The following is a 16146-nucleotide window of genomic DNA, read 5'->3' on the forward strand; positions in this document are numbered from 1 at the left end:
AGGTCCCTAGAGTTGCCAGTGGGATATTTTCCATGTGCACCCACCGTTCTGCCCACAAATTTTAACTTTCCCCCATTATCTTCTGGACATTCCCTGGTGGCTATTTTTAGGTCTCTGGCTGATGTCAGGCGGAGTTGTTACTCTATGAATCATCAGCCCAGCTCCTGACCTCATGCCTGGGGACTCTGGCCACCTCACCTCTCCAGGGGCTGCGTTACCGTCTCAAGGATGAGAATCCATTAAGCCTGGTGGCCTCGTCGGTGCCGGATGTTTCTCTTCCCTGCTTCTTTTCCACCAGGCATTCACAAAACCTCCCTGTCATCCTCTTGGAACAGTTTGCTTAACCTTATTAAAAGGATTGCCCCGCGAGGGCCACTCAACGGTCCCTGTGCGGGCTGTGTCCGCCCTGCTCCTCACTTCTCAAGAGCACGTTTAATCTCTGTGCACTTGCCCGGTGCTTCAAGTGCCGGGCGTGGAACCAGGAGCCCAGGATTTGGGTTCTGGCCCCTCCACTCTCTATGATGTGATGGCGGGGGAGGTGCCAGCATCGCTACCCTCCTCCTGGCCCAAACGAAGAGAAACCAAGGCAAACATGCCAGGCAACACAAAGCTAGGACACCCCTTTGTAAATGGCAAGTGCTGCATCCATTCTGAGGAGTAACTGAGTTAAAGTCTCTATGCTCTGTTCCAAGAAATAAATAGGTCTTCTGGCATGGCTACAGAATGGGGTTTTCTAGGGAATCAACTAACCTGATTTGGAGAGTGTTCGTATATAAGGATTTCTATTTTCAGAAAAACCTAGAGTCAACGAACATCTGTCCCCCAGGAAACTGAGTGTGTTGGGGTGGACAGAGAAAGGACCTGGCCAAGTGTCTGGAGGGTTGGGCCCTAGTGTGTGGGCCCCATGTGCCCTCAGTTTCCCATTTGTGAGATGGAGATATGGACAGAGCATCCAACTAGGTGACTGATTTTCAAAAACAATTTTAAAGCCACACTGTGTTTAAATAACTCTTGTGGGGCAGCTGAAAGTGTGAAACAGATGTTAAGAGGGGCCTCGGTGCCCAAAGTGGGTGGGTGGGGCCTTCTCAACTCCCATCTCCATCCTACTGTGAGCTTCCTACTCCCGTCATCCCACCATAGATCCCCAAGGCTCCTAGGAGCCCAGCTTGGAACATCTTTACCAGATTCTTTCTGGAAGGATGGTTAAGTACTGAGTCCTCACTCCACCACTTAACAGCTGTGTGTCCTCGGGCCAGTTACTTACCTCTCTGTGCCCAGTTCTGTCATGTATAAAATGAGGATCATAGGACCTACCTTTTCAGGTTGTGATGGCGCTTTAGAATCAATAAATGTTGACTGATCATGAAGCTTTTGTTCACCTCTCTAAGATTCTAAACATGGTACCAAGGTTGGCTGTCTATTCCAGAAGAATTGAAGAGCTCAGCTTGGCCACAGGGTTCACCGCAAGCCTGTTGGAGGTCCAGGTGTCTGTCGCCTCCCCTGATCTGCCTGGGGTCATGGTGGCCGCTGCCTTTTGCTCTCTCTCCCCTACAGCCGAGTGCCCCAAACTGGACGTGGTTCTTTCCAGTGATGACAGAGATGCTGTGCATCCCACAAAGCCCTGTGAACACCTGAGCATGTGTCCGCCAGGGTGCAGGCCCACCTGGGGATGGCTGGTGAGAGCCCTGGGCAAGTCCAGGCCACCCTGAGGTGGTGCTGGGTGGACTCCTTGGCGGGGGAAGCCGAGAGGCTCTTTCCTCAGAATAGAGTCCCGTTCCCCGCCCCGGGACCTCCGCCCAGCTGGGACCTCTCAGCCGGGCCCACGAAGGCCCCTGAGCCCCAGTGCCCCGTGGGAGACAGCAGAGGCCTCGGCCTGGAGCGGTTTGTCCTGAGCACACATGAAGGAACAACCTACCCCTAAGAAACTCAGAGTCACCTGAGGGTATGTCAGAGAGGACTGAGGTTCTGTGGGGCCCAGAGTCGAAGGAAGTTGGGTTATTGCTGTTAAATGACACTATCCACCTCACACCAGTAGGAGGGCTAGGTCAAAGCAAGCAGAAGATACCAGTGTGCCAGAATCGGAACCCTTGGGCACTGCTGCTGGGGATGCACAACAGGGCCACTGCTGAGCAAACAGTATGGCGGTTCCTTAAAAAATTAAAAATGGGGGCGCCTGGGTGGCTCACTCATTTAAGCATCTGGCTCTTGATTTTGGCTCAGGTCGTGATCTCAGGGTCCTGGGACGGAGCCCCACATGGGGCTCCATGCTCAGTGGGGAGTCTGCTTAAGACTCTCTCTCCCTCTGCCCCCCCCCCCGCCCCCAGCTTGTGCACATGTGCTCTCTCTCTAAAAAAAAAAAAGAAAGAAAATGAAAATAGAACTACTCTATGGTCCAGGCTTGAATCTTTTTTTTTTTTTTTAAAGATTTTATTTATTTATTTGAGAAAGAGTAAGAGAGAGAGAGCATGAGATGGGAGAGGCTCAGAGGGAGAAGCAGACTCCCCGCTGAGCAGGGAGCCTGTCGCAGGGCTCGATCCCAGCACTCTAGGATCATGACCTGAGCCGAAGGCAGACGCTGACTGAGACACCCAGGCGCCCCCAGGCTTGAATCTTGAAGAGATATTTGTACACCCATGTTCATAACAGCATTATTCATCACAGCCAAAAGGTAGAAACAACCCAAGTGTCTCTCAACAGATGAATGGATAAACAACATGCAATATAGACAACACATTGTGGAATCTTATTCAGCCTTAAAAAAGGAGGGAATTCTGACACAGGCTACAGTACGGATGAACCTGGAGGGCACAAAAGGACACATCCTGTATGAGTCCACTTACATGAGGTATTTAGAGCAGGCAAATCCCCAGAGACAGGAAGTAGAATGGGGGCTGCCAGGGGCTGGGGGAGGGGGAGTGGGGAATTGGCGTTCAGGGGGGACAGAGTTTCAGTTTGGAAGATGAACGAGTTCTGGAGATGGATGGTACGGATGTTTGCACAGCAATGCCAGTGTACTGGACACGGCCAAACAATACACTTAAAAAGTGCCAAGGGTGGTAGGTACACTTTATGCTATGGGTATTTAACCACAGTTAAAACTAAAACCAACGACAACATGAGGCCTCAGGAACCTCGAATACTATTTTTAAAGTACTTAAAGGAAAATGCGGTGGAAACTTTTATAAAATAAATCATTAAAGACAGCTTTATATTTTGTGTACATCTGGACCATCATAGATGAGTTTGCTGGAAGCTGGTCCTCTGCTGGGGCGCCTGGCTGGCTCAGTCAGTAGAGCGAGAGACTCTTGATCTCGGGTTGTGAGTTTGAGCCCCATGTTGTGTGGAGAGATTACTGAAAAATAAAACCTTAAAAAAACAAAGCTGGCCCACTGGTATTCCAGCTTAGCTGTGGATCTTACTTATTTGTAGCACACCAAATATTCTTGTTTCTGAAACCAGTCAGTCATAAGAATACACTAACACCTACTTTGTGCCTACTACTGGGTAGGGGTAGCAGAAGATTCGAAAGAAGAAATAATTATTACCTTTATGTGTTACTATTTGTGATGGGTTGGACTGTGTTTCCCCCAAATTCCTATGCTGAAGCCCGAACCCCCGGTACTTTAGGATGTGACTGTATTTGGGGATAGGGCCTCTAAAGAAGTAATTAAATTAAATATGTTCATTGGGGTGGACTCTAATCTCACTGCTGTCCCTAGAAGAAGGGGAGATTAGGACACAGACACACACAGGGAAGGCCATGTGAAGACACAGGGAGATGGTGGCCATCTGTGAGCCGAGGAGAGAGGCCTCAGGAGAAACAATCCTGCTGACACCTTGATCTGGGAGTTCCTGTCTCCAAAGCTATGAGAAAATACATTTCTGTGGTTGAAGTCCCCCAGTCTGCAGTACTTGTTACGGCAGCCGGATCTACCCTTCCATTTTTAAAGTACTCTTTAAATCCTTAAAACAACCCTGCAAGGGAGTCATTGTTCTTCCCTGTTCACAGACAAGGAAGTTGAAGCTCAGAGAACTTGAGTTATTTACCCAAGGTTGCACTGCTGGAAAGTGCAGCGATACCTAAGTCCTTGACTTCAAATTCTGGGTGCTCTTTTTGCAGTGCTGCCTCGAGGGTGGGAGGGGTATGAAAGTAGATGAAGAAAAACCACAGCAACAAATGGAAAACAAAACACTGGTGGTAGTAGAAGCCCAAGCCTGGAGACAGATCACAGAGGACAGGGGAAACACCCAGGTAAGGGGTGCTGGAGGTTGTCTGTCAGCATCTTTAAAGGCCTTTCTTCGGGGAGCTATCCGAATAATAATAAGAGCTAACATTTCTGCGCGTTTACCGGAAGACAGGCACTGGGATAAATGCCTCGCTTGTTCTATTTTGTCTAAACCTCGAAACAAGCCTATATTTTAGGTGTTTTTTTAAAAAGATTATTTATTGGGGCACCTGGGTGGCTCAGTCGGTTAAGCGTCTGCCTTGGGCTCAGGTCATGATCCCAGGGTCCTGGGATCGAGCCCTGCATTGGGCTCCCTGCTCAGCGGGAAGCCTGCTTCTCCCTCTCCCACTCCCCCTGCTTATGTTCCCTCTCTCGCTGTCTCTCTCTCTGTCAAATAAATAAATAAAATCTTAAAAAAAAAAAAAGATTATTTATTTATTTATTTAGAATGTGAGCTGGGAGCGGGGAGGGAAAGAGGGAGAGGGAAGGAGATTCTCAAGCAGATTCTGCGCTAAGCTTGCGGAGTCCAATGCCAGGCTCCATCCCACAACCTAATCACGACCTGAGCCAAAATCAAGAGTCCGAAGCTCAATCCACGGAACCACCCAAGCGCCCCTATTTTGGGTGTTTTTATTTCATGTCTATTTTATAGATGAAGAAACTGAGGCTCAGAGAAATCAAGCCAAGGGTCCAAGGTCACACATCCTGGGAAAGGAAGTGCTTGGATTTGAACCCAGGTCTCTGTAACCCCAAAGATCTAGCCGTTCTTCTTTTTGCAACAGCGCTGCACATGTGTCTTGGCTCTGTGCAGGGAGAGGGAAGGGAAGACACGGTCTCCATCACAGGTGGGAAGACGTCTGGGTTCAAGGCTGGGTGTGCTCCTCAGCAGAGCTCTGGGTGGAGGGCAGCCATCAGATGTCTAGGGCCCGGGCCCTCCCTCTCATCTCCTCCCACGTGCAGATCCTGGCGGGAGAATATGGCCTCCACAGCCCTGAGTGAGCTGCCTTCCCACTCGGAAGACAAATTCCCAGAGCAGGAAATGTCGCCTTTGCCGTTCATGCTCTCTCTGTGTCTCTGATTCTCTCTGTCTTGTCTCTCTCTGTCTCTATCTCTGTCCTCGGTCATGCTGTATCTCTCTCCACATCCTCTCACGCTTCACTTTCTGGCTGGGAATTGAAAGGCTTCCTGTCCTTTATAAAAGGATCTCCATTCCTAACGAACCCCCCCCACCCGGGGGCACTCAGGCTCAGTTCCTGGCACCCCTGAGGCAAGTGCACCTCCTGGTGGGGAAAAGTCTCCCTGGTCCCTCAAGGTCCGGCTCCAGCCTCACCCCCAGGAGACCTCTGTGCGCCTGACAATGTGCGTCGGAGAAGGTGCTAGGCTTGCGGGCTTCTTTTCTAGTTTCTGCAGGTTAGAGCTTGCACAGAGAACTGGGAAAAGCCACAGACATGAGCTCGTCCTGCAAGTGCAGGACGTGAGCATCAGGCTTGGAAGCCCAGATGCCCTGCAACCTGCCCTCCTGGGAGAGGTACTTCCGGACCCCACGCAGCCCAGCCCCGTGGGTCCCAATCCTGGCTGAACTCTAGTACCAGCTGGGGACATCTAAAATGTGCCGATGGTCGGGCCCCGCCTGGAGTCCTGGCACTGGTATTTTTAGATGTGCCCACCTCCCTGTCATGGCCCTACGTCCACCCGCCATCCTTTGAACTGTAGCCAGGGTTGAAACTATAGGAAAGATGGGGTTTCCAGATCCTACCTTCGAACTGCTGGATCAGAATCTCAGAGAGAGACTAGAAGCCTGTCTTTTATTTATTTTTTCAAGGATTTATTGATTTGAGAGTGAGAGAGAGAGCACGTGGGAGGGGGGCGGGGGAGAGAATCTCAAGCAGACTCCCTGCTGAGCATGGAGCCCAACGCAGGGCTGGATCCCATAACCCATGAGATCATGACCTAAGCTGAAACCAAGAGTCGGGCGCTTAACCAATTGAGCCACCCAGGCACCCCAAGAAACCTGTCTTTCAAAACAAGGAGCTGAAGTGATTTTTAGAAACAGTGCAGTTACAAAGCACTGGGAGACGCCCCCCCCTTCATCTTTATGGGAAGGCAGTGGGGTCCAGGGAGGTGATGACCCAGCCCCAGGCCTTGCAGCTCGTGGACAGCTGGGGCCCAAGTCGCTGGAAACCAGTTCAGAGGGGCCATGAGAGGCAGGGAGGTGGTGCCAGGCCGTAGGTCCAGGCTGTTAGGCGGGAAGGAGGGACTCATTTCCTATCCTGCTTATACGAGCTCCTTCCAGTCCTACCTCCAAAGGCATCCTTAGGTCCTCTCAGCGCCCTGTTCCTCTGTGGGCCCTATGGGCTCAGATCTGTCTCTGTCTGGTGCCCTCCCCTTTACAGGGGCTGTCCACTCTCTGGTGCCCTGAATTCCAGCTTAGTTCCCTCCAGCCATGCCCCCTCATCCCAGGGTCTGGGCCTGACAGCCCCAATCCCCAGAGATTCTGGGGAGATGGGGTGTGGGCACTAGGCCTCCTCCAGAGTGGGGGAGGCTGAGCTGCAAATTTTATTCTGAAAGACTCAGCAGCCAACTCCCCCAAAGAGCCCTAGGTTCCTGGGGAGGTCAGAGGCAATTCTCTGGGGACCCTCACTGCCCCGAGGACAGGGTTCCCTGTCCCTAGAGCCCTCTACCTCCTGAACCCTGGACTGCCTAGGGGAGATCTGTCCAAGCCCCAATCTGACCACGTTGCCCGCTACACACACACACACACACACACACACACACAGCTCCACCTGAGACTTGCTCGGTGAGCCTGCCTGACCTGAGCCAGCACCCCCTGCTCGTGAGAGTGTCCTGCTCGCCTACATAGCTGTTTATGGCAAGGGGCTGGCGGCAAAGAATGGGTTCAAATCTGGGGTCTAGCCCTGGCCCGCTGAGAGCCTCTGGACAAGCTTTGTGATGTGGAGTCTTTGCCATTTACTTCTTGTATGGAAAGGAGTAGAGGCATAATAACAATGGTGATGCCTTCCCAGAGCTGTTTGTGAATCTATAGATAGTATGGGAATGTGCTCCGGAAATCACAAGGACTATACGGACATGTATTTTTCTTTGCCCAGTCACTCCTGTTCCCCTGCAGAGGCAGCCCCGGCTGTGAGCTTCTCCCAGCCCAGCAGCTCCCCGCTATTACTCTGCTGCCAGTCTAGCAGCTGTGCTTGGGTCCACATCCCCAGCCCCCCATTAATGAGCAGTGTGACTTAGGAATACTACCCAAACTCTTTGTGCCTGTCTTTCTTCCTCTGTACACAGCATTGTAATATTCCTGCCTCCTTGGGTTACCAGGATCAAAGGAGTCAAAACATGGCAAGTTGATGGCCAGGGGTTCAAAGGGAGGGAAGGAGGGATGAATTGAAGCACAAGGGATCTTTAGGGCATCAAAACTCTTCTGTATGATAGTGTAATGCTGGAGGCAAGTCATTATATATTTGTCCAAACCTATACAACATAACACAAAGAGCGAAGCCTAATGTAAACTACAGTCTTTAGCTAACAATAATGTGTCAATTTGGCTCATCAATTGTAACAAATGTACCACACTATTGCAAGATGTTAATAAAAGGGGAAATTGAGGGGTGGGGGTGGGGGTAAATGGACATTCTTTGTACTTTCCGCTTGTTTTTCGTAAACCTAAATGCTCAGAAAAATCTATTATAATAAATCTATTTAATAATAATCTATTATAATAAATCTATTATAAATAAAACAAACAAAAAAACCTGTGACAAATAGCGAGCCTCCTGAACAGTGCAAAGGCTTGAACGTTTTTTTGGTGTTACCATCTCATCATTGTCCACACATCGTTGATGAGCATGGTCGCAAGACTGGGAGCCCAGGGCACTTGCTCCCTTGTGCTCGCACCCCCAACAAGCACGGCTCCCACCGACAGTTTGGGCGTTTTGCTGAGCAAAGAGTCCCCGACTCAGACCTGGAACCCAAGGATTTCTGAGGTGAGGGCGCCACCTGCTGGCCCTGCTCAAGCCTCCCCTAAAAGGCAATGACCGTTCGGTCTGCCGCGTTGTCCTCGGGGTGGGAGTCTCGGTTTCCACCGATCCGCGAGTCCCTCGCTGTGCCACTCATGCAAACCACCTGTGTCACGTAGCGAGGTCCAGGCTTGTCACCAGTAACGACATCTCGTGACTTTATTACGGAAAAGTCCCCAACGTGTTGGAGCGCAATCAAGATGAGGGCAGGTGGACGCTTCTCTGGGCGGAGGTCTCGGAGGACCCAGTCCTGCTTCTGGGCTGGCAGAAAGGGGTGCGACGGCGCAGGTCGGAGCAGCGGGACTCCCAGCCACCGGTAGCTGACTTCTCTTCTCGCTTTTGGCGCCAGCACAGGGGAGTCTTACAGGATGCCAAACATTTAACAGTGTGCCAGGCGCTGTTCTGCACATCTTACTGGGGTTAACTAATATAATCCTCTTGAGGAACATACGAGGTAGGTACTATTATGGTTCTTCCCCACTGTACAAATGAGACAGCGGAGGAACACAGAGGACAACTGACTCACCCAAGGTCACACAGCCAGAGAAGGGTGGGGCTGCAATTGGATGTCCGGAGTCCATGCTGTGTGAGCGACCTCTCAGGCCGCCTCTACCTCTACTTTCCTCATCTGAGAAATGGGTGTACCAATTCCTCCGTGCCTTTCCAGGCTGGCTGGGGCTGGAATAAAAGCTGCGAGGTGAACACGCCTGGTCCGTTCTACAGGTTGGGCCGCAGGTGCGAGCCATCCCCGGGCCCCAGGGGTGCCAGATCCGTGTCCCCGCGCCAGGGCCTAGGGTTGCAGCTCGTACTGCTGCTCGGTGGCTGTGTGGAAGTCCTCGAGCACCGACTGCAGGAACTCGAAGGTGGGCCGCTCCTCCGGCCGGTTCCGCCAGCACTCGGCGATGACACCGCGGTACAGCTCGGGCGGGCACGAGTCGGGGCGCGGCATGCGGTAGCCGCGCTCCACGCTGCGGATGACCTCGGGGTTGCTCATTCCTGCAGGCCGAGGGGACGCAGAGCGCGGCTGAGGGGCGGCCGGGCCCGTGAGGCACAGACCGCAGCCTCCTCCCTCGCAGGTCACCGCGCTGCCTGGCTGTGCCAGAGAAACATCCCTGAGGCTGGCGATGGTCTCCTTAGTGCGGGGCAGTTCCTCCATGTGTGGGACCCTGTCTTGCTTATTGGCGATGGGCACACAGCCGAAGCCCGTCCCTCACTGGGCAGGTGCTCCGTGAAGACGCACCAGCCAGCGGAGGGACACCGCTCGCTGCAGGCTGCTGAGCTGCCCAAGCCCTTCGGGGGCTGGGCCGGGGGGCTGGGAAACTGCACAGTCAGGATAGGGCTTCCCGGAGTACACCCCAGGTGGAAGGCCAAGGGAGAGACAACCTGTCCTCAAGTGAGAACAAACCAGCTTGGAATAAACTTGAGTTCAGACACTGACCTTCACTTAATTCCTGGTTTGGGGGTTTACTGACCTCTGCTGAATGAAGGGGGCACAGCCCTGTTGCCAAAAGCAATGTTGAGGAAGGGGGCGGAGCCTCTGTCCCCAGAGTGGCATACATGGGTCTCTGTTCTGACTGCGGGGACCCCATTCTGGCATGGATGTGGACAGCCCCAGGCACCAAGGATGGGCTATCTGTCATCGCAGCCATTTCTGGAAGGCAGGGAGCCCATCTAGCCACCTACCTGGGTAGGGTACACGCCCATAAGTGACGATTTCCATCAGGAGGATTCCAAATGACCACACGTCTGCTTTGATGGTGAACACCCCAAAATGGATGGCCTCTGGGGCAGTCCACTTGATGGGGAACTTGGCTCCTGTGAGAAAAGCCAAGAGCAGCGTTGTGAGGCCATGACTGCCTGTCCCTATGCACCAGTCCCTCCCCCCTTTTGCAGGGCTTGGACCACTCTACACAACAGAGATGCTCCCAGAGACCCACTGAGACCCACTAGGGCACGGGAGCAGGCATGTTTAGACACTAGGGGTCCACAGCACAAGACACAACCTCTGTCACCCTGTTTGGGTCCTGGCTCGGTGGGCGTCACAGGGCAACCCACATGTGTTTCCACCTGGGACAGAAGGGTCATGTTCCACCTCACGTGTGTTTAACAACAGGAATCCATGGCTTGAGCAAGTCACCTTAACTTGTCCCTGTCTCAGTTAATCCCTACCTGCAAGATAGAAATGATGACATAGGACTCATGGACCATCTAGGGTCACAGTGAGGAGGGAATTCCAATGCCGCTGTCCCATGAAGCCCCGTGGATGCCTGCAGCCCTGGTCAGCATTCAGAGTAGACGGCATACAGCTCAGCCCTGGATTACCTCCTTCCTTGCCCTGCTTTCTTGATCTCCCCAGCCAGCCTGAACTTTCCTCAGGGCACAAGCCCCACGGATCCTTCTCCTGTACCAACTGATTAATATGCTCAGCTAATATTGCTGGCTAGCTTACTTGAGACATGTATTTGCCATTTCAAATCCTCTCGTGAAGAGGATTTTTTTTACGTCAGTTATACCAACACAGGAAAGCAGAGTGCTCTGTGGAAACCCTAATTCGGGTATAAGCTTTTGCTGCTCATGCTTCAGAAGTGTTTTCCAAAGTGTGTTCTGTGAAACCCTAGTTCCATGGGAGGCTAATAGAAGCTAAGTAGAAAAAGTATCTTGGGCTCAAATTAGTTTGGGAGAGACCAGGTGAAGCAAATGTACACTGTTTCTTTGCTGCAGGACTTCTCAGTGCCTTTAGTATGTTGGCATGCACCAGGAATCTCCAAAGGGGGCCTGAACAGACTATGCAGCATCTCCAAACCTACTCCATCACAAAGCCATTCCTCATCGGGCACTAGTACTCTGCAGAGCACCTTTAGGGAAATGCTGGTCTACCTGGGAGTAAGGCCAGAATTGGGAAAACCACAAAGCTCTCAGATCTCTTCACACAGGGCTCTGCTCTGGACCGGCAAGGAGAAGTCCAAGGGGGTTTGAGGAGTTGGGGAACGTAAGGCCCAAGGTCTCCGCTCACCTTCTTGGGCGGTGTATTCACTGTCAATGATGCGGGCCAAGCCGAAGTCAGCAATCTTACAGCACAAGGTCTCAGACACCAAGATGTTGGCTGCCCTCAGGTCGCGGTGGATTGAATTCATTTGCTCAATATACGCCATTCCTTCGGCAATCTGAGGGAAGAGGCCACACAGTGAAGGACAGCGTAGGGACCTCCAAGCAAGGATGGAACCCACCCAGCGTTCCTTGCACAGCCCCAGTGAGGAGAGGAAGGAAGCTGCCCACCTATCTGGGGGGGCCAGGCTTCACCCCCTCACAGCCCGGAAAGGGCAGGAACATTTGGGGGTCTGTGTTTGTGTTTATGCTCGTGTTCGTTGGCAGGTGCATGGCGGGTGGAGGGTGCTGCTGGGGAAGGAGCAGGTTCCTGAGTAGAGAGGAAAACCAGCTTCCACTGCTCCTCAGCTGAACAAGCCATGCACCCCAGCCCTCGAAGAGCCCAGAAAAGCAGAGACACTGGTGTCAGGGCCAGAGCTGCCTGAACCCCTCCTCACCCACCTCTGTCTCCTTCCAAGTGTGTGCCCGGGAGGAAGGCAGCAGAATGAAAGCAGGAGAAGAAGGTCTCTCAAGGGGCAGGGGAAAAGGAGGGCAGGGAAGGAGGGAAGGGAAGGATTTTAACTCCTCGCCCAGTCGGAAGCACTGTTCTGGAGCAGGGAGCCTTGGATCGGAGCTGCTTAAGCTCCCGGAGGGGTCCCTGTCCTGACCTGCAACATGAAGAAAGGGGTCTCCAGGGTGCGGAGTTGAGGTGGGCGTTATACCCTACGGGAGGCCGAGGGCCTGACCCAGCGCTGCCTGAGGCAGGCACTCAGAGGGCATGCGCAGAATCCCTGTGGCCCAGAGGCCGTTTCTGTTTCTGTCCCCGATCGCCAGCATCGGGCTTTATTCACGGCACTCCCGGTTGATGGATGCAGAAATTGAGGCAGAGAATAGAATGCTAATGTACCTCCTCAGACCAGCAATGGCAAGAAGGCAGCACTGAAATTCATCCCACTTCTCTGTATGTGTCCATCTGCACTGGTTTATTCATGAGTCCATTCACTTGGTCATTTAGTTATTCCTTTGCTAAATCATTGCATCAATATACATTTATTGGTATGCTACTGTGGGGACTAGAAAGCTGAATACCAAATATCTTGGATCTGGATAGCATTTACTAGTACTCCTCCCATTAACAAATATGTACTGAGCAGTACTAGAAATACCACCAAAAAGAAAGAAAAAAAAAGTTGCGAGGGACCCCGATGTGCTTTCAAGAAGACTACACCACGCACAATGCTAACAGAAACTCGTGTACTAAGTGCTCTCAGCCACTTTCCCATCCAGGGAAATTTGAATTGAGTTTATCTTGGGTCTTGAAGGTTGATGAGGATTTTGCCAGATGAAATGCCAGGATTTTGCCCAGGCGTTCTGGATGGAGAGGGCAAGCCTGAGCGAGGGCTCACGGGTGTGACAGGACATTTGGGGGCTGCTGTGGGGCTGCAAAGTAGGGCACACGGGTTATGGTTGTAGGGGAGATTTGCATCTCATCCTGCAAAGCAGGAAAGGGAGCGCCCAGAATGGTACTGCGTGTCCACACGTGTGCATGGTGAGACCCTCGCATGATTAGAATGTGGTTTAGAAGCTGTTCACTTGGAAGGTTCTGATTTTCTGGTTTCCTAACCCTTAGATTCTTGGCCACGTCTAGGTGTAAATGCCGGTGGCTTTTCACATCCTTCGCCCCAGGGACGCAGAAAGAGACAGAGGAGAGTGAGAAAAGGCAAAGAAAGAAAGAAAGAAGGGGTGGACACGCTTATCACTGTTACGTGGTTTGAAACTGGTTACCAGCGTTAATTTTCCGAGACCACTCAGCAGCCTGCTCAAACCCATGTGCGCTTACCTCAGTGGAAAAAGGGCATCATGACATCAGTTCCTGCACGGATACTAATGACAGATAATACCAGCCAAGGTGGGGATGGGGTGGTGTGGGCTGAGGGGAGGTTTCCTCTCCACAGGCGGATGTGTGTGTCTTTCTCTGCCTCACCGGCTGACCACAGACCAGAGCTTTTCTGCTGAGAGTCCCAGTCCTAACAGACACACACACTCAGGGCCACCAGATGTGTTTTCCTGCCAGTTAGAACCCTCAGCTAACATCCCCGGGGAGGAACGATCCCCCCTCTCCATTTCGCTCTTCACCTCATGAAGTCTGGATTGCAATTCACCTGCTAGAGAAGGCATTTCTGGGCACAATCTGAGGAAGAAAGATGGTCACAACAGAACACCCGTCCACACTGTTGCATGGAATTCAAGTGAACTCTCTGGGTTTCCCACACCGTCCGTTCTCCTTCTCTTCCTGAGTACTAGGACTCACCTCATTCCATCCCGACGGCCCAGAATAAAGACTACATTTCCTAACCTCCCTTGCGGGCTAGGTTTGGCCAGGTGACATGGTTGGGGGTGGGGGGGGGGAGAAATGTTAAAGCAAGGATAGTAGGTGACTTCAGGGACATGTCTCTAGAGGGAAGAAGGTGGGCTTTCTTCTCTCTTACTTCCTGCCAGTTGAGAAGAGGACAAGATGGTAAAGTGTGAGCAGACATCTTGGGCAAGAAGATGACATGCTAAGTGCCCAGCAGGTGCAAGAAATGTGGGTCCCTGTGTCTTTGAGGGAAAGACCCACCTACCTGCCCCCACATAGACCACCTCTGGATGTTTACAAATTTAAACCATTATTACTTTGGGGTTTCTGTCCTTCCCAGCCCAACCTAAATTGAATGGATACAACCTCTGAATAGCCAATTTTGTGAAGCCACAGGGCACAGAGGAGAGGGCCTGGGGTCATTACTCTGGGGCTCCGCTATACTTAATAGCTCACAAACCTGGGCTGACATATCGATCAGTCTGGGAAGGGACAATCTGCTACCTTCATCCGTCTTCAGGAAATCCAGTAAGCATCCTAAGGAAAGAGAAGTTCCATCTGCTCTTCTGCAAAATGATCCAAGCCTGGCTGTGCCCGTCTCTCCCAAGTGGGGGCTGCTCCCCACCTGGCATCAGGAAGCATGGGGCACCCTGTCAGATCTCTTGCACACAGAGAATAAAACCCCCCACAGCTGCAGAGCGCTTTCTGCTTTACAGAAATTCTAGTCTCGGGAGTCAGAGCATCCCAGGAGGCAGGTACTGTGCTCCCAGCTGCTCAGAGGAAGGTCTGTTCCAGCCACGTTCAGAGCCACCCAGCCAGGGAGCCAGGAGCAGAACCAGCTCTTCTGACCATAAGTTTAGTGCCCATTCCTGGCATGACGTTCCAAAGGGTCTTCTTGTCCCCTTCACCCTTTGTTGGCAGAGATTCTGCCTCTGAGGACCAAGGGTGCAAGAAAATGCCAGAATGGAGAGATCTGCCTCCTGGGGTTTGGTGCCGGGGACAAATGCAGCTCCGCCATGGCATCTAAGGGCTGGGAGGGATGGTCACCTGAGGTGGGGCTGAGGTAAGCAGGGGAGCTACTGTGCTCCCAGCTCAATGGGGGGCCCCTTCAGGATGATTTCTAAGGAGCTAGGTTAACATGGCAGGTTAGGCTCCTACAGGAAGGAGTGGGCAATCAGAGTCACAGGAGGGGTGGGAAGGAGGTCACAGGCTGACCCCCGGCCCACTGCCCCATGAGACCTTGCCCCCCCTCCCCAGCCCCCGTGGACCTCCACAGCCAGCTGGCCTGCCCTCTCTTTCACCCATGCTGTCAGTTATGGTTGTCAGAGGTCCACGGCTAGTGAGTGGCAGAACTGGGACCAGAACCCATCTCTGGACGCCCGGTCGACCACTCTTGGCAATGCTCTGCCCTCCCTAGTGGGCATCCAACAGTTCTGGGCTCAGGAGATGCCCTCCAAAAATGTTGCCTGAAGTGTGTCTGAATGGGGGACACAGCTCTGTAAGAACCATGGGCCCATCTTGTTTCTCACCATCCTTCCTGCCTGCCCCCCAGCACGGGGAATACCTTAGATCTATAAGACGTTGGCTAATTGACGCAGCCCATGGCCCAGTGATGCCCCCATGGAGGTCCCCTGACCGGCAGACCCACTGCAGCAGATCAGCCTCAGTCTTCTGGGCCCCCCAAGCCTGGACCCCGCCCCTCCCTGCCCCGTCTGACGATGCAACCCCACTCAGGGCACCACCTCTGGCCATGTACTCCGTCACGATGTAAATGGGTTCCTTGGTGACCACGGCATAGAGACGAACTAGCCTCTCATGCTGGAGAGTTTTCATCAGGTTGGCCTCTGCCAGGAAGGCCTCCGGAGACATGGTTCCCTCCTTTAAGGTCTTGATGGCCACTTTCACGTTGTTCTTGTAATAACCTGAGCCCGGGTCGGGGAGAGAATACAGAAGCCATTCAGAAGACCCAGACGCTGCAGAAGGTGATCTCTTCACTACAATGTATATCAGCTTGCAGAAGCCATCCTTATTCTATAGGTGGAGGACTGAGGCCAGAGCTGTCCCCCGCCCCCGCAAGAAGGAGCTCTGGGCTCAAACGTACAGCTCCTGCAGGTAACAGATGAGCTGGCCTCCCTTGCAGGATGCCAGCCTGTCTCAGCCTCCTGTGCTCGTCTGGAGCCTCAGGAAGTTGAGGAACTTCCTTGCCTGGAGGGGGGCCGTTTTACCTCCTCACCCCTGCACCGGGTCTATGTCGTGTCCCTTCTGTCCTCCCTATAGCCTGCCCCCTTTCCCGACATGAGTCTTTTCTACCACATGATAGCTTCAGTCTGGAAATGAGCATCCCAGCCCGTGGCAACACTTGGAGGCAGAGGTGGCTTGCAGACCTCCTTCCCTCCTTTCTGTGCCCTGCAGTGTTCCTTTCCCACTGTACCTCCACATTCTCCCTTCCCTC

The 16146-nt window shown here is 52.7% G+C and overlaps 1 protein-coding gene across 2 annotated transcripts in view; it reads right to left on the bottom strand.

Annotated features, from left to right (window-relative positions):
* Window positions 1-6029: 6029 nt before the first annotated feature.
* BLK (BLK proto-oncogene, Src family tyrosine kinase) overlaps window positions 6030-16146 on the bottom strand; it is a 71230-nt gene continuing 61113 nt past the window's right edge. For both annotated transcript variants that reach the window (XM_036092353.2, XM_036092354.2), the window contains exons 9-13: window positions 15437-15616; window positions 14155-14231; window positions 11268-11418; window positions 9938-10069; window positions 6030-9250 (exon numbers count right to left, since the gene is read on the bottom strand). In XM_036092353.2, the coding sequence (XP_035948246.1) occupies window positions 9045-9250; window positions 9938-10069; window positions 11268-11418; window positions 14155-14231; window positions 15437-15616 (746 nt within the window). In that variant the 3' untranslated portion in view covers window positions 6030-9044. The remainder of the gene's footprint in view (window positions 9251-9937; window positions 10070-11267; window positions 11419-14154; window positions 14232-15436; window positions 15617-16146) is intronic.

Source organism: Halichoerus grypus, chromosome 3, assembly GCF_964656455.1.
Source record: "Halichoerus grypus chromosome 3, mHalGry1.hap1.1, whole genome shotgun sequence".
NCBI classification, from domain to species: Eukaryota; Metazoa; Chordata; class Mammalia; order Carnivora; family Phocidae; genus Halichoerus; species Halichoerus grypus.